At 38.8% G+C, this 25,462-nt stretch overlaps 1 protein-coding gene and 1 pseudogene across 1 annotated transcript; both read right to left on the bottom strand.

Moving 5' to 3' along the window:
- Nucleotides 1-5,424: 5,424 nt before the first annotated feature.
- On the bottom strand, nt 5,425-6,363 carry LOC140844127 (olfactory receptor 5AN1-like; annotated as a pseudogene).
- Nucleotides 6,364-20,711: 14,348 nt separating this feature from the next.
- Nucleotides 20,712-21,650, bottom strand: LOC140844328 (olfactory receptor 5AN1-like). The gene has a single exon (XM_073215765.1). The coding sequence runs from the start codon at nt 21,648-21,650 to the stop codon at nt 20,712-20,714; it is 939 nt and encodes a 312-aa protein (XP_073071866.1).
- Between the last annotated feature and the right edge of the window lie 3,812 nt (nt 21,651-25,462).

Below are 25,462 nucleotides of genomic sequence, written 5' to 3'. Positions count from 1 at the left end.
ACTTATATTATGACTGAGATTCTGTGTCTCTTTATCTTCCTCACCCACCCCATCCCACAAACTCTCCCATGGTAACCACCAGTCATTTCTCAGTGTCTAAGAGTCTACTGCTATTTTGTCCACTTTGTTTTTTTTAGATTCCATATGTAAGTGAAATCATATGGTATATTTCACTCTCCACCTAGCTTATTTCACCTAGCATAATACCCTTTAGATCGATCTATGTTGTCACAAACAACAGGATTTCTTCTTTTTATGGCTGAATAATATTGAATTGTATACATGTACCACTTCCTCTTTTAATTATATTCATCTATTGAAAATCAGATATTTTGTTTCCTTTGGGTAAATTCTTAGAAGTGGGGTTACTGGGTCATGTGGTATTTCTGTTTTTAGTTTTTTGAGGAACCTACATATTGCCTTCCACAGTGGCTGCCCCAATTGACATTCCCACCAACACTGTAGGACTGTTCCCTTTTCTCCACATCCTTGCCGACACTTATTATTTCTTGTATTTGGATAGCGGCCATTGTAACTGGGGTAAGGTGATATTTCATTGTGTTTTTTCTTTGCATTTCCATGATAATTAGGGATATAGAGAATCTTTTCTTGTGTTTATTGGCCATCTGTATTTCTTCTTTAGAAAAATGTCTGTTCAGGTCCTCTGCCCATTTATTAAGTTATTATTATTATTATTATTATTATTATTTTGGAGCTGAATCATATGAATTCTCTATATATTTTGAATGTTAACTCATCAGATAAATCATTTATGAATATATTCTCCCATGATGTAGGTTGCCTTTTTATTTATTACTGGCACCCTTTGCTGTACAGAAGCTTTTTAGTTTGATGTAGTCCCACTTGTCCACTTATGCTTTTGTTTTCCTTGCCTTGGGAGATGGGTCCAGACAATAATTGCTCATGTTTATTCTCAAGAGACTTTTGCTTATGATTTCCTCTAAGAGTTTTAGGTCTCTTGTCTTATATTTAGATCTTGAATCCATTTCAAGTTTACTTTTGTGAAAGGAGTCAGACAGTAATCCAGTTTCATTCTCTTTCTCATAGCTGTCCAGGTTTCCCAACACCAGTTTGAAAAGGCTGTCTTTTCCTCACTATATATTCATGGCTCCTATATCATACATTAACTGACCACATATGCATGGGGTTATTTCTTTGCTTTTTTTTCTGGTCCGTTGATGTATGAACCTGTTCTTGTGCCAGTACCATACTGTTTTGATTACTGTAGCTTTTTAGTATAGCTTGAAGTCAGGGAGCGCAATACTCGAATGTTGTTTTTCTTTCTCAGTATTGTCTTGCTGATTTGGAGTCATTTGTGGTTTCACATGAATTTTAGGATTATTTGCTGTAGTTTATTGAAAAATGCCATTGACATTTAGATAGGGATTGCATTGAATCTGTAAATTGCATTGAGCAGGATGGTTATTTTGACAGGATGAATTTTTCCTATCCATGAGCAAGGCATGTATTTCCATTGATCTGTGTCTTCAATTTCTTTCATCAGTGTCTATAGTTTTCAGAGCACAGGTCTTTCACCTCCTTAGTTGGGCTTATTCTTGGTATTTTATTCTTTATGATGTAATCATAAATGGAATTGTTTTCCAGATTTCTCTTTCTGCCATCTCACTCTTAGTATAGAATAATGCAACAGATTTCTGTGTATTAATTTTGTATTGTGCAACTTTGTTGAATCAGTTATTCATTCTAATAGTGTTTTGGTGGAGTTGTGGGGTTTTCTATGTATAATATCATGTTATCTGAAAAAAGTGACAGTTTAACTTGTTCCTTAACAGTTTGAATATGTTTTATCTCTTTGTGTTATTTTATTGCCATGGCCAGGACCTCCAGTACTACGTTGAATGAAAGTGAGAAGAGTGGACATTCTTGTTTTGTTTCTGATCTTAGATGAAAAGCTTTTCACTGTTGAGTATGGTGTTGGCTATGGGTTTGTCATATATGGCAGTCAACCCCTGCATGTGTAGTCAACCAGTGTTTGAATAGAAAGGCAAAAATACTCAATGGAGAAAGAGTAGTCTCTTAAACAAATGGTGTTGGAAAACTGGATAACCATGCATGATAATGAAATTGGACCACCATCTTCCACCAGTCACAACAATAACCATAAATATATTGAATATTTGAAAGAAACACCTAAAGCATAAAATTCCTAGAAGAAAAGACAGAGAAAGAACTCCTTGAAATTGGCCTTGGCAATAATTTTTTAGGATATGGCACCAAAAAAAAAACAAGGGACAAAAGCAAAACTCAGCAAGTGGGACATCAAATTAAAATGTTCCTGCACAGAAAAGAAACAACATGAAAAGACAACCTGGAGAATGGCAGAAAATATCTGCAAACCATATATCAGACAAGGCATTGATAGCCAATATATACAAAAAACTGAAACAACTCAACAATAATACAACAAACAAACCAAATAAAAGATGGACAGAGAAGCTGAATAGACATTTTTACAAGAAGACATCCAAATGGCCGACAAGTATATGAAAAGGTGCTCAACATCACTAATAATCAGAGAAATGCAAAATTAAAGGATAAACAAAATGAGATATCACCTCACACTTGTTAGAATGGCCAACATCAAGAAGACAAGAGATAACATGGGTTGGTGATGCACACTTTGTGATGAGAATGTAAATGGTTTAAGTCACTATTAGCATGGAGGTTCCTCCAACTTTTACAATGGTACAACCATACAGTCCAACAATACCACGTCTGTGTATATGGCCACTGCATATGAAAAAATGATATCAAAAAGATATCTGCACTCCCATGTTTACTGCAGCATTACTCGCAATAGCCAAGATACGGAAAAAAAGTGTCCATCAGTGTGTGAATGGGTGAGGAAGTCATGGCATACACTAACAGTGGAATATAATTGAACCACAAGAGCAAAGAAAATGCTACCATTTGTGACAATATGGATGGAATTTGGGATCATTATGCTAAGTGCAATAAACCAGAAAAAGGCAAATACTGTATGATGTCACTTATTTGTGGAATCTCTTAAAAGTCAAATTCAAAGAAATAGAGAGTAGAATTGTGGTTACCTGGGGCTGGGGGACAGAACACTTGAGGAGATGTTATGAAAGGGTATTAACTTGCAACTAGAAGATGAATAAATCTGGACACTGAATGCACAGCATAGTGATTAGAATCAACGACACTGTATTATAAACCTAACAGAGGTCTATCTCCTGAGAAAGTCCTCATGGCCCCTCAGAAACAGGCTTCTCACACATTCTCACACATTTTAAAGAGAAATCCTTCAAAAAGCATGCCTATGCCTGCACAGGGACCACACATCCTTTATTCATACCACATTCTTTCCTTGTCAGGAGGAAAGCCCTCACAAACTTTCCCAGAGGATCAATAATTCCACTCTTTCGACCCTGCCCATGTGGAGTCTCATGGAAGACTTGGAAAAGCCTTCAAACACCACCTCACTTACAGTCCTTCATTAAACAGAGCTATTCATGTGACCCATCATATCTGAGATCCCAAAACAACAGTAAGAATCCAATGAATCTCCAAGGATAATATGTAAAAGTAATGACATCTGTTCTGTGTCAGTTTGTTCATGTCTGGCCAATCTGGAGATTTAATAGCAAGTATCATTGTACATGTTCCAGGTTTTTTTAACCAGACTACAATCACCCAAAGTTGTGTGTCCTTCCTCAGACAGAGGAAATTGCCTAGATCTGCGAATGATACATATCCCATTAGTATTTCCTCTCCTGAGCCTTGAGGGTTTCTGGAAAGTATCAGTATTAAATGAACTCTAACCATTCTACTCCATTCATTATCACCTCATACAACCATAAATCTCTAGGACAAAAAATGCCAAACACAGATGACAGGAAAGAACATATACAGTTTGTCATATTTATTCTTAGTTCAGCTACACTGAATATGCAGTAACTCTTTTACTACAATAGGTCTCCTCCTACCAAAAATGAACAGATACTGAAATATCAGAAGTGACTTGATAGTGCGAACCATCAGCTATGTCAACCAAGGTACATTTCTAGATTTAATGGGGAAGAGAGATGTTTGAGTCCCACAATAACAGAAATGGCTGTTGGCTATGACGTGGATTTTGAGTGTCATCTCCCATGAGAAATCCTCATTAAACACTAGATCCAAGAAACTAAATCATCGGAATCATAAGTAAATGGCACTGAAGGGACCACATTCTTCATTTCATTCCTCTTTATGATTCAAGTCACCTCCTCCTTCCTTAGATGGCAGCTGGCGGTGATGAGGATGGAGCTTAAGCATTGTTACATGGTTAGTTCTGAAAGAGGCCTTAGAAAAATATTAGCTGTCTCAGATTGGTGTTTCCAGAAGTGTTTTGCCAAAGATAAGGTTCAAAGGATCTGATAAGGCAGAAATGCGATTGTATGCAATAATACATTAAAGAAAGAAACGTTTACTGCAAAGCATGAAGACAAGCAGATAAATGGGAAATGCAACTAAGAATAAAAATCTTCACCAGATGCACTCAGCAGCATCTGAGTTGCACCAGCTGGGAAGCCCATGAAAACAGCCATCCTGACCCGCTTTGGGACAATGATGCTAGGCAGAGCATCCCCTCCATGTGTGAGGCTTGATGGTGTGGCCCTAGGGCTCCTGTTTATACTCTAGTACAAACAGCTTCTGTAACTATTATTATACAAGCCTCATTTATTATGATTTCATGCAACCTTGCAAGACAACTGACTGTTCCAATGTTCCCTGAACAGGCCATGATCTGAGCACATTATGAGGAGTCAAACTCTCTTAAGAGTCTCTTCAAGCTCTGTTTATTGGCAGAGTTTGCCCCAATACATACCTAAGCAATCTTCCTTTTCCCTACAAGGAGGTACAACCAGGCCAACTGTATAGCTTTGTTTGTCCAAAGGCACTTCATCTGCCATGGTTCATTCCCATTCCGGTCAGAAACACACAGCAAGCATGGATCACTATCATGTCTGGATTATGTTGCATCAGAACATGTGGGAGACTGTGTTCCTACATTCCTGGGCCTCTGTCAGGTATCTCGCCTTTACAGTCAGAAGGCTGTCATTAAACAGGCCTCATTCTCAAAAGAAAAAAATAGAAGTTTCTGAATCTGAATGTTTCATCTATATTTTAGGGTATATTAATAAATGAAGCCTCTCTTCATGGAGGGGGAAACTGGAGAAGCTCGAAGAATTACACTCATTGTCTTTGCCTGGATTTGAATAAGATGTTGTTCCTTTTGGCCATAGAACCTGTCAAATCATCCTTCTCTGTCCAAAGGCAGTATGAATTTTCTTATAGTCTATTCATGGCCTCAGTATTGTGGGTTAAGAGGATTCTGACAGGATGAATCTGTCAAAAATACCAGAATTTGTTAAGTTAGCAATACCCTCCCTTCTTCTGCAACCTCTTCAAGGCATCTTTGATTTCCTTGTTCCTCAGACTGTAAATCAAGGGATTCAACATGGGAATCATCACTGTGTAAAAAACTGATGCAAATCTGTCAAAGTTGGAAGAACCACCAGAGCTGGACCTCAAATAGACAAACATACCTGAGGTATAGAAGAGGGAAACCGCTGTCAGGTGAGAAGCACAGGTGTTGAAAGCCTTGGACCTGCCTTTAGCTGTAGTGATCTTCATGATGGAGATGATGATATAGCCATAGGATACTATGATAACCACGACATTTATTATTCCATAGAATATTATTAATACAGCAGCCAAGAGTCGAACAAAGAAAGTGTCAGTGCAGGACAAGACTAACAACTGGGGCATGTCACAGAAGAAGTGGTGGATGACATTAGGCCCACAGAAGTGGAGTTGAAGAATGGCACACAACTGGGATAGGGAAGCAGAGAGGCCAGCCATATAGGAGCCCAGCACCATCTGAACACAGAGGGTGGGTGACATGATTGATGAATAGAGAAGTGGATTACAAATGGCAGCATAGCGGTCATAGGCCATGGCTGTCATGAGACAAGTCTCAGTCAGTCCCAGGGCTGCAAAGAAGAAGTACTGAACAGCACAACCCACTAGAGTGATGGTATGCTGTTCCTGAAAAAAGTCAGACAGCATCTTGGGGGCTGTGGAGGTCACATAGCTGATGTCTAGGAAGGACAGGTTGCTGAGGAAGAAGTACATGGGTGTGTGGAGGTGGGAATCCATCCTTATTAAGATGATGATGCTCAGGTTCCAAGTCAGAGTTGTAACGTAGATCACCAGGAACACAGCAAAGAGCACTGCTTTGATTCTGGGAAAATCGGAGAAACCCAACAGGATGAAGTGGGTGATCTCTGTAATATTTCATCTCCTAATCATAGCCTCAGTACTCCTGAGATCAAAAAAAGGGAATGCACCGCTGACTCAACGGAAATGGCAGCATTACAAGTCTCCTAAGTGCCCGTTTTTTCCTCCATGGAGCACAAGAAAAAGGGAAATGCTCACTGTCTTGCTGTAACCACTGCTGCTTTTCATCTCACATTGTCGAGTACCTGCTCAGTGCTTCAGGTTCTCAGTTAAGGCATGAATTCCTATGAGAATTGAAGGACATATTTAAACACTTGATGGAGAATTTTTTAGAAACAGTAGAAAATCTGTGATTATTGTACATGGAGATCATTGATGAAAGTGTTTTCTCAAGACTTCTGTTTATTCATTATATAACTACACTTTCTGATAATAATAGTGTAATAATTTGTAATAGACCTTCTGTCCCACATGGGCATCCTGATAAATTTTAAAAATTGATCCCATGATGCATGAGAAAAATGATTACCCTGTTTGTAATAATTTCTCAACTTTTGCAAATGTATTGAATATTTCATCTCCTAACTGGCCTGAAAATCATATCACAATTTATAACTCTGATAATATTTTTGTAGGGCATAGCATGTGTGACCAAAGAAGTTATAGAATAAATGTTCTTATGGAAGTCTTCATAGAAAGTACACCAAAGGGAGGCTAGTATAGCTAACTACTGACCTCAATATATTATTAACTTAAGGTGTTTTTCTACCTGAGCAATAGCATGGGACTACAGTTCAATGTTCAAATTTTGGAGATTTTGTTCTGATACCCTCCTGTTCTATGTACCTGCCCCTGTGGCTTAAACACACTAAGATTTACCACTGACAATAAATAAGAACAATAAGAGGCCTTGAAACATCATGTTACTGGGAGGGCTGTAGGGAAATTCATGCAAATGCTCAGCACTCAATCTACTACATAGCAACTGTTTCAATAGGTGTTGACTATTATTATCATTAATTGATTACAGGTAACCATGAATTACAGTTGTACCCCTGGATAGGAATGCCAGGGCTGCTAGAGTTTTATGGATCCATTTAGCGAATTTCCTGAGAGATCACCAGCCTTCTAGGCAGTCAGGCATCATTACTTCTAGGCAGACATACATTCAGACCTCAGGTAGAAGCAAATCTCCTGGGGCCATGAAGATACAAGCCAGTGAAGGACTTCATATCAGGCTTGTTTGAGTTTGAGTCCACTTGGGTCAGTTGACAAGAAACATCACGCTATGACACGTCTTGGTGCAGACAAAGAGTCCATGTGGAAAATTTCAATTCTCAAGTTCTTCATAGTTCTTTTTAATATTTTTTTGTTGATACAGTCAGCTGGTTAGAACTTAGTAACAGATTCACAATAGATATAACCTCTTGGTTATGATCCATAAATTTTCTGACCTTCCTTGAAATGAAAGAGTTAATCATTGAGAATAGCCAAGAAAATTTTTGACAAAGATTAATAAGGAAAAGGACTTGAAATGAGCAAACAAGCAAAACCCAAATCAGGAATGGACCATAAATACAGAGAACAAACTGGTGGTTGTCGTAAAAGGTTGGGGTAGGGGAATGGATGAAATAGGTGATGGGATAGAGGAACAAACTTCCAATTGTATAATAAATAATTTATGGGATAAAAAGTACAGCATAGGGAATAGAGTCAATAACTGTATGGTGACAAATGGTAACTACATTTACAGTGGTATGATTTCATAATGCATAAAATTGTATCCCTATGCTGCACACCTGAAACTAATATAGTGTATGTCTACTATACTATAATTTTTAAAAATGAAAAAGGTTTAAATATAAAAATTGAAGAAGTAAATAAAAAGCCTTGTACTTTCAGATACTAAAAAGTTTAATAAACATGAACAATTTATAATTCTTGTAGAAGTAGAAAAGCATCATAAGAACACACGGAAATTGTGGAAAAATGGAAATATTAGTAAAAATTGAAAATACAATAAAACTAGAACTCCCTTTTAAGTTAGTATTTCAGTTGATAGCGAAGGATAAACACTTATTTTGCTTTTAAGTAATCTTGGGATGGGAATGATCTATCTGAAATATAACACCAAAACAGAAAACATAAAGAAAAAATACTATTTAACAATTTAAAATATGGTTACAGCAGAAAAATCCACTTAAGTAAAATACCCTTGAAACACAGTTGCTGAATTGGGAAAAAAAGAGTTCCAAAACAATAAAAAAAGACAATGTTGGGGGGTGGGAGAAAGAGGAAAGCTGTACAACACAGAGAAGACAAGTAGTGATTCTACAACATTTTGCTATGCTGATGAACAGTGACTGTAAAGTGGTTTAAAGGGGGGACCTGGTATAGGGGAGAGCCTAGTAAACATAATATTCTTCATGTAAGTGTAGATTAATGATAACAAAAAAAAAAGAAATAAAAGGGGAATTACTCCCTGACAGGATAAAAATAACTGTAAACCAATGATTAATGCATGCTTTAAATATCCTTAATTTTGATCACTTAAAGGGTGTCAGATGATTGGCTATGGAGGTACATTTTTATGATAATATTCCTTTCTTTTTAAAAAAAAAGCATTTCCTGTGTTGTGACCTCCAATGAGTTCTACACAATGGTATAAAGGGAATATCAAAGTGTGGGCAAAGGGTCTGTTTGTGTTTATACAGAGGATCAAAGCCTAATTTGGCGACCCAGAAAATGAACTAAGATACGATATGAAGAAGAACTTCCAGCATCAGCACTCTCTGGAAGAGTCATACCGGAAGATGATCATCAAGAAACCTCAACAAAGATCCAGGTGATGCTGCAGTTGTAGCTGCATTCATCCCACCGGTTCCTGGACTTGCCATGGGAATGAAGAAGGAGATATCTAAGCTGGCCTGTGCATACAGTAAAACAACAAATTTGACTGAATATATACTGTTGGAACTCAACCAAGAATTAGGAGAAGTGCAAGTTGTAGCGCTCCAAAACCTTACAACTACAGACTATCTACTGTTAAAAGAACATATGGGATGTGAACAGTCCCCAGGAATGGGTTGTTTTAATTTGTCTGATTTCTCTCAGACTGTTCAAGTTCAGCTGGACAATATCCACCATATCATAGATAAGTTTTCACAAATGCCTAAGGTGCCTAACTGGTTTTCTTGGTTTCACTGGTGGTGGCTGGTAATTATAGGTCTGCTTTGGTTATGTAACTGTATTCTTATTAAGTTAAAGTGTGTACACAATTTAATTAGTAGTTTAAAACCTATACATGCTGAAGTTACTCTACAAGAAGATATGTCAAAGAAATAATCAATCTTCCCATGTTATCTTCCATCTGCTACTTCCATAGCTTTTCTTCTTCCTTCCTAATTACAACCTTAAATAGAATTCGTGCCTCATATCGAGTATACCGAGAATCATAATTCCTCCAAGTGGTAAAGATACCTCAAGACAAATGCTGGGCATAGAAGCCACAGGGCATCAATATGCAAAGAAGTAGAAAGCTAACCTTTTCAAACAATAAGGCTTCTCTCTCACTTACCAACTTTACATTACCCTGTATGGCCCTGGAAGATGACTGGTTAGCCAGAGACGGGTAAGATTCTTCAAGGGAGGAACAACCAAAGACAGGCACAGTCGTAGGGGAGCCATCAGGTGAGAAATTGGGGATCAACAGAGGTGAGGCTTAGAACCTCACCCCCCTGTTTTAAGAGAAATCTTCTGCATCCATGGATGTTTTATTGCCCTTGTCTAGCTTGGATTAACACTTAGTCTACAGGCACCCACCTGATCATCTACATTTGCTCTCTTACAGCACTAAACTATGTTTTCTACCTTTATCTTGCATCTACCTACTACTTCAGCATTTTATTAAAAATTAATAATAATAATAATAATATTAAGTGAGAAATGTGGGATTCACATATAAATCAAGTATAAAAATCAAACGAATATTCATATTTGACCTGATTGTTTATAGTTCATAATATGTTATCAAAACCGAAAGTTTCTGTGATGACTGCCCTTGTACTGTTCACCATGTTAAGAACTTACTCACTATGTAAGAACTTGTTCACCATGTAAGAACTTGTTCATTATGCTTCAAAAGATTGGAGACTGACGAGAATTATGCTTGGGGTGGATTAATGATTGTACATTGAGCATTGAGTCCTCTATACGGAATTTTATTGTTGTTAACAACCATTTGATCAATAAATATGAGAGATGCCCTCTCAAAAAAAAGACAATGTAGTAATGTCTTTTATATAAAAAGCATAACTTAATGAAGGATACACATTGTCATATATTGCTGATGATTGCACAAAATACTTCCACCTCACTAGAAGAAAAAAAACGCTTTACATAATCTCTCTCTAACACACACACACACACCCATGAACCAATTACAAATACCAAAATAATGAGTGGTATGATTTTGGTATTCTTTATACTTGTATTTTCAATTTTCTTCAACTCCTACATTTATAGTTAGAAAATCTATTAAGATACACAAATCCATAATCCTTAATCGTTAGCACAGAGAGACAGAAGGAGAGTGAGAGAGCGGGAAAATGATGGAGAAAGAATGAGAGGGAAGACTTCAGACTTTCCTGACTTTTATTTCCTGGCATAGGACTCTTAGCCAGTTATTACCCGCTCTGTGCTCCAGTGGCCTCATGTATACACGGGGCTATAGTGCTTACCACCTCATGGGGTTGCTGCAAGGATTGAAGAGCATAAAGGGTTTAAAACAGTAAGACCTAAATAAATGTTAGCAATTATCATTCCCACAGTCTTTCCTCTCTGTGAAAGAAAAATAAGGCAGAGCTAATACTGAAGCATCAGGGACTCTTCATATAATTATTACTGAAACAGATGTTCTCTAACACAAGAATATTGTTGATGAATGATCATCTTTGTTTTCATCGTGTATTGCTCCATTATCTCCCACTCAGATGGATTATCAACTCCTAATGCTACTTTTTATGTTCCACCACCACCCAATGCAGCTGAAATGATAATACTGATGAGGTACAGTACATGGCCTAGTGGAGCTGGTATATTTAACAAGAATCTGGCTATAGTAACACATTAGTAATTGCATTTAACAGTAAATACATATTGATTATACTAATAAATTATTCATTGTAGCTGTTTTGGATGTGGAAGTAAAAATATCCTGCTTTGCGTCATCTCAACTGTGTTTATATGGACTTGGAAATCTTTCTGCTACTCTTTGAATAGAGTGCTGCCATGTCATTTCTCAAATGTTTTATCCAAGAGGAGTTCGTTTCAATGAAAATGTTTTGGAAACATGGACTGCCACACATACCATCTCCAAAAATACTAACATAATAGATCAAATCTGTGAAAATAACTCAAGCTGTGATGAAGAGGTTGCACTAAAATTCCTCACTTTATTACATTCCAGGAACAGAGGCAGCCACAACTAAATGCATTCTGTCTAACCCATCAGGGACCCAAAAAGAGTGAGGAGCGGTGGGTTGTTTTACTTCTTTATGATAAAACTGACCCTGAAAACATATAGTTTAATATCTGGTAAGCCAAAAACAGGGGGGAAACATTCTAAATATAATCACTCTATTCGATTAATTTTTTCCATGTGTTCACTAACTCATGAAAAGTTGGAATAGAAAAGATGACTGATGTACATATGCTGGAGATTTTACTATGTGGATAGAGTTAATACAAAACTTTTCCAGCCTTCTCTCTTTAGGACATAGTTTACAAGGTTGTGGGGAGTATACTGTGGGGTTAAGAAAGACGGGATGTCGCTGAATGGGGAAAATACAAGGAAAAGAAGGTGAAAGAGGGCACCACTACCTGTGCTCAGTGGGGCGTCTCTGAGACTGTGTCAACCAGCCACTGCCTTCATATCAGGCTCCTCAAAGGTGACAACAGAGAACTATTTGCAATATTTCAAAGAAATGAAATTATACCAGAATACTCTGTCATATCATTATGTAGTAACTAACTTGTCTTTCCCTACTCAGAAATTATGTATCAAAGCTAAAATTTAAATGGCAATAAAGTTTTCATTATTATAAAAGCAGTACCCTCAAAGGAAAAATCATATTAAAAGGGTCTTTGGGATGGATAAAGTTAGGAAACAAACATATTTAAACTTAGGATATCCCCCTATAATTTAGTAAATTATTAATTTTTATTAAGTCCTCATTTACTAACTTCTAAAATTTGTTAGCATTTAGAGGTATTGCCTATTATATTCCAAATAATCCTATTATCCCAGTTAACAGGTGAAAAAACAGAGACAAGAGAGTTCAAGATCACGTCCTTAAGAAACTGAAGACCTAGAGCTCAACCCCTGCCTCTCACCCCAGAGTAACAGCTGAAATGTTAGGTAAGAGGTTATTAATCTTTTCACTGAAGGACAGACCACATGGATAAGGAGAAAACCCCAGGAAGAGCCCTAAGTGGAGGGTGTGGGGGAGAGGGGGAGGGAGACTGAGGAACGGGGACACTGAGGACCACAAACCTCGTCCGCACAGTCCTACCGGGAGGATCCCACGGCTATCAAGACAGCACGGAATCCACTGAGCCCTCTAATCTCACCCTCTCACCTTGACCCAGATCCCTCAGGAACACACAGTTCTCACCAAAGGTTGAAAGTGCTTATGTCTTTTCCAAAAGGGGTTTCTCAGTGAGCCCTATTACACTCCAAGACAGGAGCTTTAGTCTATAAACTGGTTGTCCACTCACAGCGAGAGAGATGCCCACACCCGAGGGTCCTCTTAAATGTGTTGTTCAGGTGCCAGGAAAAAAGACAGTTAGAGGGAGAAAAGCCCCCAGGTACTTGCTCTCTGGAGACATAGTTGTCAGGGCAGTTTTGTCCCAGCTAATCTCATGCTCCAATTTGCCCCGTGCCTTCTGATATAATCACCCAGTTCCCCGTGGTCCTCTCATGATCTCATGATGGTAGATTTTGTTTTAACGAATGTGGGGTCAGTAGACCTGCTGTGTATCTAGGGATCATCTAGTTTGATACCTTAAGTTTCCAGATGGGGAACCTGAAGCAAGAGGAGATGAAATATCCCACGATCGTGACACAGCCAGCGAGCTGGTAAAACAGCTTCAGAACAGTAAAGTAGATCTGTGGGTACCTCACTGTTTATAAAGCACCCCCATTACACACACACACACACACACACACACACACACACACACACACACACACACACACACGCACATTTTTTCCAGTACCTGATCTTAATTAATCATCACAGCAAACCTGTAGGGCAGACATGGCCTTATTTTCTAAGCATAAGTGAGGAAACTGAGGCAATAAGGGATACAATAAAATTAATTCATGACAGAAATGTGACTTTTGATGGTTCCAATATGAACACTGGTATCAGACAAGGTGGGTGGAATTCTGGCTTTCCACTTGCTGGTTTGTGACCTTGAGCAAATTAACCTCTCCCCGCCTCACTACTGGCACCTATAAAGTAGAGCTGATAGTAGTGGCTACTGCATTACTGCTCTTCATAGAAATAATCAAGTTAGATAATGATTACACAGCACTTATTGCAATGTGTCACACACAGCATGCCTCCTATTAATAGTAGATATGATTTTGGCATTCTGAATTGGAATTCTTTCCAATATATTAATGCTGTATTGCTAATCCCTCAGTTAATATATCAATAAAACATCATTCCTACAATTATTGCCTGGTTCATTTTTTTTAATGGTGCTCATTTGAATGGAGTCAAAAAGTATAAACTTTTAGTTATAAATAAGTCATGGGTTGCAATGTACTGTATTCCGTCATGGTGTATGACCTTTGAAAAGAATTGTTGAATTCAGTTTGCCAATATTTTTATGAGGACTTTTGCACCTATATTCATTCAGATATTGAACTTTTCTTTCCTTTATATTAGTGTCCATGTCCATTTTTGGTATCATTTAAATGCTGCCCTCATAAAAAGGGTATAGAAGTGTTACATCCTCTTCTACTTTTTGGGAGAATTTGAGAAGGATTCTCAATAATTCTTCTTTAAATGTTTCATAGACTCCACCAGTGAAGCCATTTGGTTCTGAAATTCTGGTAGGAAGTTTTTGATGACTGATTCAATCTTCTTGCTAATTGGTTTGTTGAGGTTTTTTATTTCCTCATGATTCAGTCTTGGTGAACTCTGTGTTTCTACCATTTGTCCATTTCTTCTAGCTGGACCTGTTTGTTGGTTTATAATTGTTCCTGGTAGTCTCTTATTGTGCTTTGTATTTCTGTGGTATCACTTTGAATGTCTTTTCGTTCATTTATAAATTTATGTATTTCAGTCCTGTATTTTTTTCTGTTGATGAGTATAGTTAAATGTTTGCCTGTTTTGTTTATCAGTTTAAAAAGGTAGTGCTTAGTTTCATTAATGTTTCCTACTATCCTTCAGTTTGATTATATGTACTTCTACTCTGATCTTTGTTATTTCCTTCCTTCTACTACTTAGTTCTAGTTACATACATTATAATCTTAGGTTGTTTTAATGACTTTCCTTCTTAATGGAGGTATTCATCATTATGAACTTCCCATCTAGAATGGCTTTGCTGCATTCCGTAAACTTTGGTATGTTATATTTCTGTTTCATTCAACTAGGACATTACTTTCTGTCTCTTTTGATGACTTCTATGACCCCCTGATGTGCAATAGCATATTGTTAAATCACCTCATATTATGAATCTTTCAGCTTTTTTTTCTACTTGAATTCTTACCATTGTGGTTGGAAAGGATACTTGATAGGATCTCAATCTTCTTAAATATATCAAGGTCTGTTTTGTGGCCTAACATATGGTCTATCCTGGAGAAGCTTCCAAATCACTCTAGAACAATGTCTATGCTGCCTCCTTTAGATGAAATGCTTGTAAATATCTGTAAGTCCATCTGTCCTAACATGTGGCTTAACTCCAAAGTTCCATTGCTGGCAGTCCATCTGGATGATCGATCTATTGTTGAAAGTGGGGTGATGAAGCTCTCTGCTCTTATTGTATTGCTGTCTAGCTCTCCCTTCATCTCTGTTAATATCTGTCTTCTTTATTTAAGTGCTCCTCTATAGGGGACATAAATACTGACAAATGCTATATCCTCCTGCTGGATGGACCACTTTATTATTATTATATTATACCCTTCTTGTCTCTTCTCAGTCTCTGCCTAGAAGTCTGTCCTTTCTGTTGTAACTATAGCTATCTCCTCTCTCTTTGTTCTCCATTTACATGCAGTTTCTTTGCTTATCCCTTCGCCTCCCATCTATCTGTGCCTCAAAGGCTGTAATGAGTCTTTGTTAAGCAGCACAGAGTTGGGTTTTGTTTTTTCATATATTCAGACATTCAATGTGTTTCACTGGAGAAAGTCCTGGTACATGTAAAGTATTATTGAGAGGTGTGGACTTACCCTTATCACTTTGCTCATTGATTTCTGGCTGTTTTGTGATCCTTCCATTCTTTTCTTCTCTTTTTGCTCTCTTCCTCAGTGATTTAATGATTTTCTGTACTGGTATGCTTAAATTCTTTTCTCTTTGTGTATTTCCTAGAGGTTTTGGCTCTTTGTTATGATGAGGCTTATATAAAACATCTGTTATAGTTATAACAGTCAATTAGAAGCTGCAAACAACTTAAGCTCTAACACACACTAAAACTACAGTGTTACCCTTCTGACTCCACATTTTATCTTTTTGATGCAAAAACTTACATCTTTTTTTATCATGTCTATCCAGTAACAAACTTTTGTGCTTATAGTTGTGTCTTAATTTTGTCTTTCACTCTTCATACTGGATTTATAAGGTACATACCACTACAATGACATTAGTGTATCTGAACATAACTAGTTTTACCTTTCCAGTGATAGTTACATTTTCATATGGTTCATATTAATCACTGGCAAGTTTTCATTTCTACGTGAAGAAGTTCATTTAGAATCTCTTGCAAAACCAATAAATAGACTGTTAATGAAATCTTTAGGGTTCATTGTCTGGAAAACTCTCTATCTCTCCTTCAACTGTGAAGGACAGCTTATCCTGTAGACTGTTCTAGGATGGCATATTTCTCAACACATTGAATATATTGTACTATTCTCTCCTAGGCCTGCAAAATTTCTGCTGGAAAATTTACTGATAGTCTTCCACAGGTACTCTTGTACATAACAGGTTGTTTTTCTCTTTCTGTTTTAAGATTCCTTGTTTTAATATTTTTATGTTTTATTTATAATACATTTTGGTTTGGTTGTTTTTGGAATTTACATTATTTTGAGTACTCTGAGATTCCTAGATCTGGATGTCTGTTTTTTCCCCAGGTCAGGGATATTTTCAACCATTAGTTCTTGAAATAAGCTTTCACACATTTCACTTTCTCTTCCCCTCTGAGACTTCTAGAATGCAAATATTGATGTGTTTGTTTGATGGTGTCCCACAAGTCCCTTAAGCTATCTTCACTTTTTCCATTCTTTATTCTTTTGCTCTTCTACAAGGATGAACTGCATTGACCTAGCTTCAATTTCATTGAGTATTTTTCTACTTCATCCAATAAGCTATTGAATCTATTTTGAATTTTTCAGTTTACTATGCATCTATGTGATTCTATTTCTTTTATTTTGCAACTCTTTGCTGAAATTCTCATTTTGTTCATACATTATTTTCCTAACCTTGGGGAATACCTTTATCTTCATAAGTGAACTGGTTATCAGGACAGTCACTTCTCCCTATTTCAGTAAAGTCTATTTCTAGAGTTTTATCTTCTTTTTTTTCGTTGTTTGTTTGCTCTGTTTCTTCATTTTTCTTAACTCTCTGTGTTGGGTTCCATAAATAAATAAAAGAGCCACCTCCTGTAGTCCACAAATGCTATCTTGTGTAGATGTAAGTTATCATCCATCCAGGCCCTACCTCATAGTTATCTCTCAGTCCTTTGTGGTTTCCCAGGAACCTTTGTTCTTCCCAGTAGCTTCTTGAAGTTCATGGCATAAGAAGAACTGTTAGTGACCTGAAATGGAGGATCTCTTTCAAGAACTAGATGCAGGGTGACTGGTACCAGACACTCAGGAAGCATTTTGAAGGAACAGAAATAGATTTATTTTGGAGAAATACTAGACTTGGGTGTTTCTTTCTATATCCTCTGCACTAGTCCTGGGGATGATAATCAGTTAAGAACTATTTTCTTGTGGGCTGCAATCCCTGGGACTCTTGTGGAAGTGCTAATGACCAACAGGGCCAGGCTGACATGGGATGTACCTCTGAGCAACAATCACAAAAACTTGGGCACCAGGTGTGTGCACAGGCTCCTTCCCAGGAGAGACTGGTGACCTGGAGTGGGAAAGTATGAAAATGTGAAGATGACACTTGCAGACCTCCCTGGTCTCCAGCAGGGCTGGCAATCTGTCTGTAGGTGTGTGTTAAATTAGAAGCCTCACACATGGTCTGCAGCTTTTACAATAAGCAAATAGATCTTTTCCATTGAGATGCTGGAAGTTGGATGTTTCTGAATGCTGTCCCTTTACTAAGACCTGGGAGAAAATCGGGGAGAAATGTCGCTATGCTCCAATCTGTGGGTCTCCTGGATTTAAGTCCAGTTGGATTTCAGAACTCGATGTTTTTGGGTTTCATCCCTCAGACTCTTGAAAGTTGGGACACTGGCTATTGGGTCCAACTTCTTTACTACTCAAAGAGAAGCTGGGAGAACTCAGAACTACACACCAATGGCTCTGATGGTGTAGATGCAAAAACTCTTAACAAAATATTAATAAATGTATTTCAACAACACATCAAAAATATCATACAACATGATCAAGAATAATTTATTCCTGAGATGCAAGCATGGTTCAATATATAAAAATGAATAACTTTGATACACTGCATTAATAGAAAGACAAATATCATACGATCATCTGAAAAGCAGTTGACAAATTATTAACAGAATACAACACTTTCATTATTAAATCAATCAAAAAATTGGATAATAAAGGAACATACTTCAAGATAGTAAAAGCCATATATAACAAATGTGCTGAACAACACAAACAACGTGGGAAATGCAAAAAACCAAAATGAAACCCACCTCACACCTTCAGAATGGCATCATCAAGAAGACAAGGGTTAGCATGCGTTGGTGAGGACGTGTAGAAAATAAGCCCTTATATACTCCTTTCGGGAATTTCAATTCTTTTAGCCAGTATTAAAAGTAGTATGGAGGTTACTCAAAGGGCAGCAATGGGAATGCCTTATGACAGAGCAATTCTGCTTTGGTCTATATATATAGTGGAAATAAAAACAGGATACTAAAAGATATCCACACCCACATGCTTACTGAGCATTATTCACGAGAGCCATGATGCAGAAAAAACTAAAGTGCCTGTCAGTGGATGATGGGTGAAGAAGACACAGCAGATACAAACAGTGGAATATTATAGGGCTATGAGAGTAAGGAAATCCTATAATCTCTGACAACATGGATGGAATTTGGGATCATTATGCCAGGTGAGATAAGCCAGAGAATAATGTGTCTAATGTACAATATCATTAATATGTGGAATCTTAAAAGTCATAATCACAGACGTAGAGAATAAAATGGAGGTTACAAGCAGCTTGAGAACAAGAGAATTGAGGAGATGCTATTAAAGAATACACACTTGAACTCAAAGACAAATAAATCTGGAGATCTAATGCTCTGCATAGTAATTATATTCCATATGCTACTATAAACCTCACAGAGTTCTGTCTCATGAGCAAGACCTCAAGAACCCTTACAGACAGACTTGTCACACATTTTTATACATTTTTAAGAAGCAGTTCTTCAGAGAGCATGGGCCTACAGATTTATTCACACTGCATTCTCTCCATGGCTGGGTGAAAGCCCTCACATACTTTCCCAGTGGTGCAAAAATTTCACTTCTCTCAATTCTGCCCATGTGGAAGCTCATGAAAGATTTGGTAAAACCTTCAAATACTTCTTCACTTGTATTCCTTTATTAAATAAAATAACTCATATCACTCATCAAAACTGAGACCCAAAACAACATTAAGAGCAAATGACATGCCAAAGATAGTATGTATTGTAATGACATCTGTTTCGTATAAGCTTATTCAAGTCTAATATCAATCAGGCAAATCAATAGTCAGTGCTATTAAATATGTTATTCTTTTTAACAGACCACGAAGACCAGAAGCTTTATATAACCCGGCCGGAGGTGAGAACCCTGCCTATCCTACTGTCTATTTTCTTCCTTGGTATTTAAGGGCTTCAGGAACATATCAGAATTAAAGTAACTCTAACCATTCTACGCCATCTATTATATCACCCCCTTTAAACATAAAACATTAAAACATAAAATGAAGAACATGGACAATAAGAGAAGATGTATACCAGTTTACCCTATTTATTCTTCTTTTTGGCAATATTGAATATTCAGTAGCTCTGTGATAACAATGAACTCTCACACAAGGCTCCCCTTACCAAACATGAACCGGTGCTGACATATCAGAATATATTTGATAAGATGAACCATTGACTATTTAAAACAAGGTAAATTTTCTGAATTTAATACAGGAAAGAAAGAGAGGTTTGAATGCAAACTCTCAGAAACAACTATTGGCTGTGACATGGAATTTGAAAATATCTCAATCAAAGACCCCCACTGGAAACTAAATGCCAGAAACTAAATCACTAGACTCATAAGTAAATGGCACTGCAGTGTCCACATCCTTTGGTTTATGCAACTTTATGATTCTGTTGGGATATTATATGGTTGGAATTTCCTCCTTCCATAGACTAGAGCTGGTAGACATGAGGATATGAACAAAAATGTATTAGATGGTTAGCACTGAAAGAGGCCTTACACAAATATTAGCTGTCTGAGGCTGCTGTTTCCAGGAGGCATAATCAGATCAATTTTATAGCTTTCTTTCTGTCCTAATGCCCAAACCCTATCTCTGTTTACTCCAAATCGGAACAGACACAGAAAAAAACATTAATCACCATCATGTAGTTCCATTAGAATAATTATCAGACAGGGATTTTACACTCCTGGAGCCTGTGCCAGGTTTTTCTCAGGGTTCAGTTTCAGAATCAAGAAGCGGCCAAAAGTTTTTAAACCTTGATGTTTCACAAATACACGTGGAAGGATTAATAAAAAATGAGACCATTCCTCGTATAGACTGAAAGTAATGAAGCTCCAAGACTTAAAAATCTTATGTGTGTGTGGATCTGTACCATGTATTGGTACATTTTGGTGTATAACTTATGTCAAATAAAACCTTCTGTGTCTGAAGGCAGTGTGAAATTTGTAATGGTTGATTCATATGTTCAGTATTGCGGGTTAAGATGATTCTGAAGGAATAATATGTTAAAAAATGTCAGAATCAGTGAACTCAGTAATGGCCTCCCTTCTTCTGCAACCTCTTCAAGGCATCTTTGATTTCCTTGTTCCTCAGACTGTAAATCAAGGGATTCAACATGGGAATCACCACTGTGTAGAAGACTGATGTGAATCTGTCAAAAGTAGAAGACCCACCAGAGATGGACATCAAATAGACAAAGCTACTTGAGATATAGAAGAAGGAAACTGCTGTCAGGTGAGAAGCACAGGTGTTGAAAGCCTTGGACCTGCCTTTAGCTGTAGTGATCTTCATGATGGAGATGACAATATAGACGTAGGATATCATGACAACAAGGGCATTTATTATCCCAAAGATCATTGTTAAGATAGCAAGTAGGAGCTTGGCAGAGAAAGTGTCAGAGCAGGACAGGACTAACAGTTGGGGCATGTCACAGAAGAAGTGCTGGATGACATTAGGTCCGCAAAAGTGGAGTTGAAGAATGACATACAGCTGGGATGAAGAAGCAGAGAGTCCAGCCACATAGGATCCCAGCACCATCCCAACACAGAGGGTGGGTGACATGATTGATGAGTAGAGAAGTGGATTACAAATGGCAGCATAGCGGTCATAGGCCATGGCTGTCATGAGACAAGACTCACTCACTCCCATGGTTGCAGAGAAGAAGTACTGAACAGCACAACCCACAACGGTGATAGTATGTTCTTCCAGGAAGAAGTCAGAGAGCATCTTGGGGGCTGTGGAGGTCACATAGCTGATGTCTAGGAAGGACAGGTTGCTGAGGAAGAAGTACATGGGTGTGTGGAGGTGGGAATCCATCCTTATTAAGATGATGAGGCTCAGGTTCCAAGCCAGAGTTGTAACGTAGATCACCAGGAACACAACAAAGAGCACTGCTTTGATTCTGTGAAAATCTGAAAACCCCAAGAGGATGAAGTAGGTGATCTCTGTAATATTTCCTCTCCTAAACATAGCCTTGCTGCTCCTAAGATCAGAAAAGAGACAACACAATTCATTGCTGACTCAAGTCAAATGTGGTAGCATTACAATTCTCACATGTGCCACCTTTTTCCTCCACTGAGCACCAGAAAAAGGGAAATGCTCACTGCTCTGGTGGAAACACAGCAGCTTTTATCTCACATTATCTAGGAATACCTGTACAGTGCATCAAGTTCTCAACTAAAACATGAGTTTCCATGAGAATTGAAAGAGGTATTTAAAAATTTGATGAAGAATATTTTAAAGAATAGAAATTCTGTGATTATTATACATCGAAATAAGTGATGAAAATATGTTTTTTTAAAAAAAACCTCTTTTTATGCATTGTAAAACTTGCTTTCTGATAAGAAAAGCATATGTGGCATCAATCCAGGTTAAATTTGTAAGAGCCCTTCTGTTCTCCATGGTCATACTGATAAATTCTTAAAAAATTTTTTCCAGTATCCATAAGAAAAACATTTACTGTACCTCCAAGGGGAAATATGTTGCCTACCTGAGGCAAATAACCTTTGAAGCCAACACCACTCAAAGGGAGAAATAAAATGGGATAAACCTGTTTATTGCTTATAACTTCTGCTCACCCGTGTCTCTCGTGACCCGGGTGCCAGTCCTCACCTAACCACTCCAGTCCAGGTATGTGCTCACTATCCACACCCGTTGTAATCACCTAGTGATCTGAAGATGGAACACTTCTCTCCACACCCTGGAAACACCTATTGATATGGAAATGCACTAAGGCCGAGCCAGACATTCTGGATATATTGCAATGTTATACACAGTCCACCCTTCCAGAAATCTCACCTCACAATCTACTTGCTCCCCATCATCGGTAACAGCCAGTGTGCTAGAAAACTAGAGCACTGTAACCAGACTAATAACGTACAATAACAGCGGCAATAAAAACAAGATAATCCTCAAGGATTCAGCTAGGTTCAAAGTTCCATACAGATTAAGTCCCTGGCTTGCCCTTCCCACAGGAGCCAGTAGCTGAACAGGTAGGGAGTTCAGAGTAATTATCACTCAGCAGCTGCAGCCAGTAAGTCGGTCACGGACACAGGAACTATAGAAGAAAATAACCTTAAGGGCAATAGGATACATGTTTGAATGACACCCGCCTGGGAAAGTCTTGTCCATCAGGAGGATGCATGCAAGAGAGTGGTCCCGTGACAGGACAGTGTCAGGAAAGGGATCTCGTCCTGGTCTAGTACACCACACTTACACCCCCTCCCTGTGAGGGTTACAGATGGGTCACTGTACAGGGCTCTGGGAGGTGTATGCACTGGGCATAATGATAAAACAAAACTTCCCTGTAAGATGCTCTTACCTCCCGGGTGTTTTGGGTGCACTATGTGATCTTTGGGGGTCACTCTGCTGTTACTCCAGGAACACACAGGAGGCCAGCTTCCAGGCCTTTTCACCAAGGTGCCAGAAAGGCCAACCATCGTTGATCCATATGTTGAAATGTCCAGAATCACATCCACTCAACAGAGTCTCTAGGGTTTAGTGCAGTAGGGATGGCAGCAGGATGTTGCTCTGCTGGCCATATCCTGGCTTCAATAACTCCCCTTTAGTTTGCACATACAGTTTTACAGGAGAGGCAGCAATGTGTGTTAGCATGTCCACAGACCTCAAGGCTCCTTTTTGGGGCTTCTCATTCAAATGACATAGCACTGCCTGTAAGTGCACTGACCAGCACCATAGACTATTGTTGTATGAACTTGGGCCAGACTTTGAAAAACCATTGTACCTCCCTATCAACCCTGCCATTGTATGGTTATATGGTACATTAAACTGTCACTTTATCCCTAACTACTGCACACATTCTTGAAATGCATGTCCACTAAAGTGGGTGCCTTGATCATTCTCAGTGACCTGCAGCCAGCCTAAGGCCGCAGAGATGCTCTAGGCCTCCTTGGTGGTTTGCTGATCTGCACGATGTGCAGGAAGATCAATCAACAGTCCAGTAGCTGTGTCCACACAAGTCATAGCATACATCCCACATAATCTTTTGCCCCACATGGAACAAACACTGATGTAACCATTGGACAACATCAGTGGCAGGCTTTCCTTCTAGCCAACAAACACATCTGGGCCAATGTGTCTCCTTAATCATTCCCTGGGAATGCCAAAGGCAAATAATCAGTCACATCGTATTCAGTAACTGTCTTGGTCTGACAAGAGGCCCATAAGTCTTGCCACAACTCTTGCCCTCAAGGGGGCATGTGACCAACCATCCAGTTGGCACAGGACCATGGCAGTAGCCACACAGTCAACCCTGGTAGACGACCCAGCTGTCAGTGCAGACAACTATGGGGGAATGCTCCTGGCTGATCACTAGCCATACGGCCCACACATCACCCCATTGGCTGCTATTCCCCTCTCCATCCTCCATCCATACTGTCTCAGTCTTAGGATGGAAAGACACAGCCCTCCACTTCAGGGGTTGCCTGAGACTGGAGCAATTTGGGTACCAAGCATCTTCAAGTACAGGGCTTTTCCCTCCAGAAGAGGACTCTTGGATACCAATGGCTACTATCATATGCCCAGACAAGCATCAGAATTCTCCATATCAGGGGCTAGTGGAAAGTGTGCTACACTGCTCTAATTATGTGTCCCATTTGGCCATTGTAGGTGTCTGTACCACACCACTCCACAGCCTTTAGTTCCAGTCTTGCACCCACCCTGCAATGGGACAGGTAGTTATTACTTTCATCAGAGTTGTTCCATTGATGGCCTCCACAGCTAGCCAAGTGTGGTACACAGCAGCCAGTTGCTTCTCTATCAAGGTGTACTGGGCCTCTGCTCCTTTCCATACTTGTGAAGAGAATCCAATAGGTTGGTGTTTCCATTCAAGCCACTGCCAAATGCCCCATCCACAGCCATATTTGGTTACATGAACATCTAGCTCACAGGGCCTTGATGAGTCCATTACACTCAAGGCCAGTACAGCCTTGATCGCTCACTTAGAAGCAGTAAGAGCAGCTCCACAGGTTTCATCCCGGTCCCACCTGAAGACTTTTTGTACCAACCAGTATAAGGGCTTCAGAATTTGTGCCAAGTGTGGGAGAAACCCTCTCCAGTAGCCCAAAGATCCCCAAACCTCTTGTAATACTGCCACAGTTGCAGGGGTAGAGAAAGCATGGAACTTTTCTGTGACTGCTTGTGGGATAACTTTGGTTTTACCCAACTATATACACCTTTAAGAAATTTACTATCTAAGAAGGTTCCTTAACCTTGGTGCTGTTCACAGCCCATCCTTTCTCCAGTTACAGCTGTCTAGGAACTCCTCCTTCTAAATCTTCAAGAGAATCAGACATGAGCATAATATTATCAATGTAGTGATACAGCTGCACAGTTTATGCTCTCTTCCATGTGGCCCAGTCCTGGGCTACAAGCCCATGACAAATGGTGGGACTGTGGAGGTATCCCCATGGAAGGAGAGTGAATCCCCACTGCTGTCCTTCCCACATGAAGGAAAACTATTTCTGACTTCCTGTGCTATGTCAATAGAGAAGAAAGCATTATCAAGGTAAACAACATAATGATATGTCCCTATTTCATGACAGTGTGTCCATAAAGGCTGCTATAGAGGGGCAGCAGCATGCAAAGGCAGGTTTAACTTTACTCAATTCCCTGTAATCCAAGGTCATATGCCATGAGCTGTCCGGCATTTCCACGGCCACAGTGGGGAATTAAAAGGTCTATGAGGGAACTTTATGAAGCCCCCCTTCTTCAACTCCTGTAGAGTTCCCCCAGTTTCCTTGTGAAACCAGGCAATGTATACT

The sequence above is a fragment of the Manis javanica genome, chromosome 11, assembly GCF_040802235.1.
Source record: "Manis javanica isolate MJ-LG chromosome 11, MJ_LKY, whole genome shotgun sequence".
NCBI lineage: Eukaryota > Metazoa > Chordata > Mammalia > Pholidota > Manidae > Manis > Manis javanica.
The sequence above is the reverse complement of the archived record's forward strand: the minus strand, read 5'-3'. Positions and strand labels throughout refer to the sequence as shown.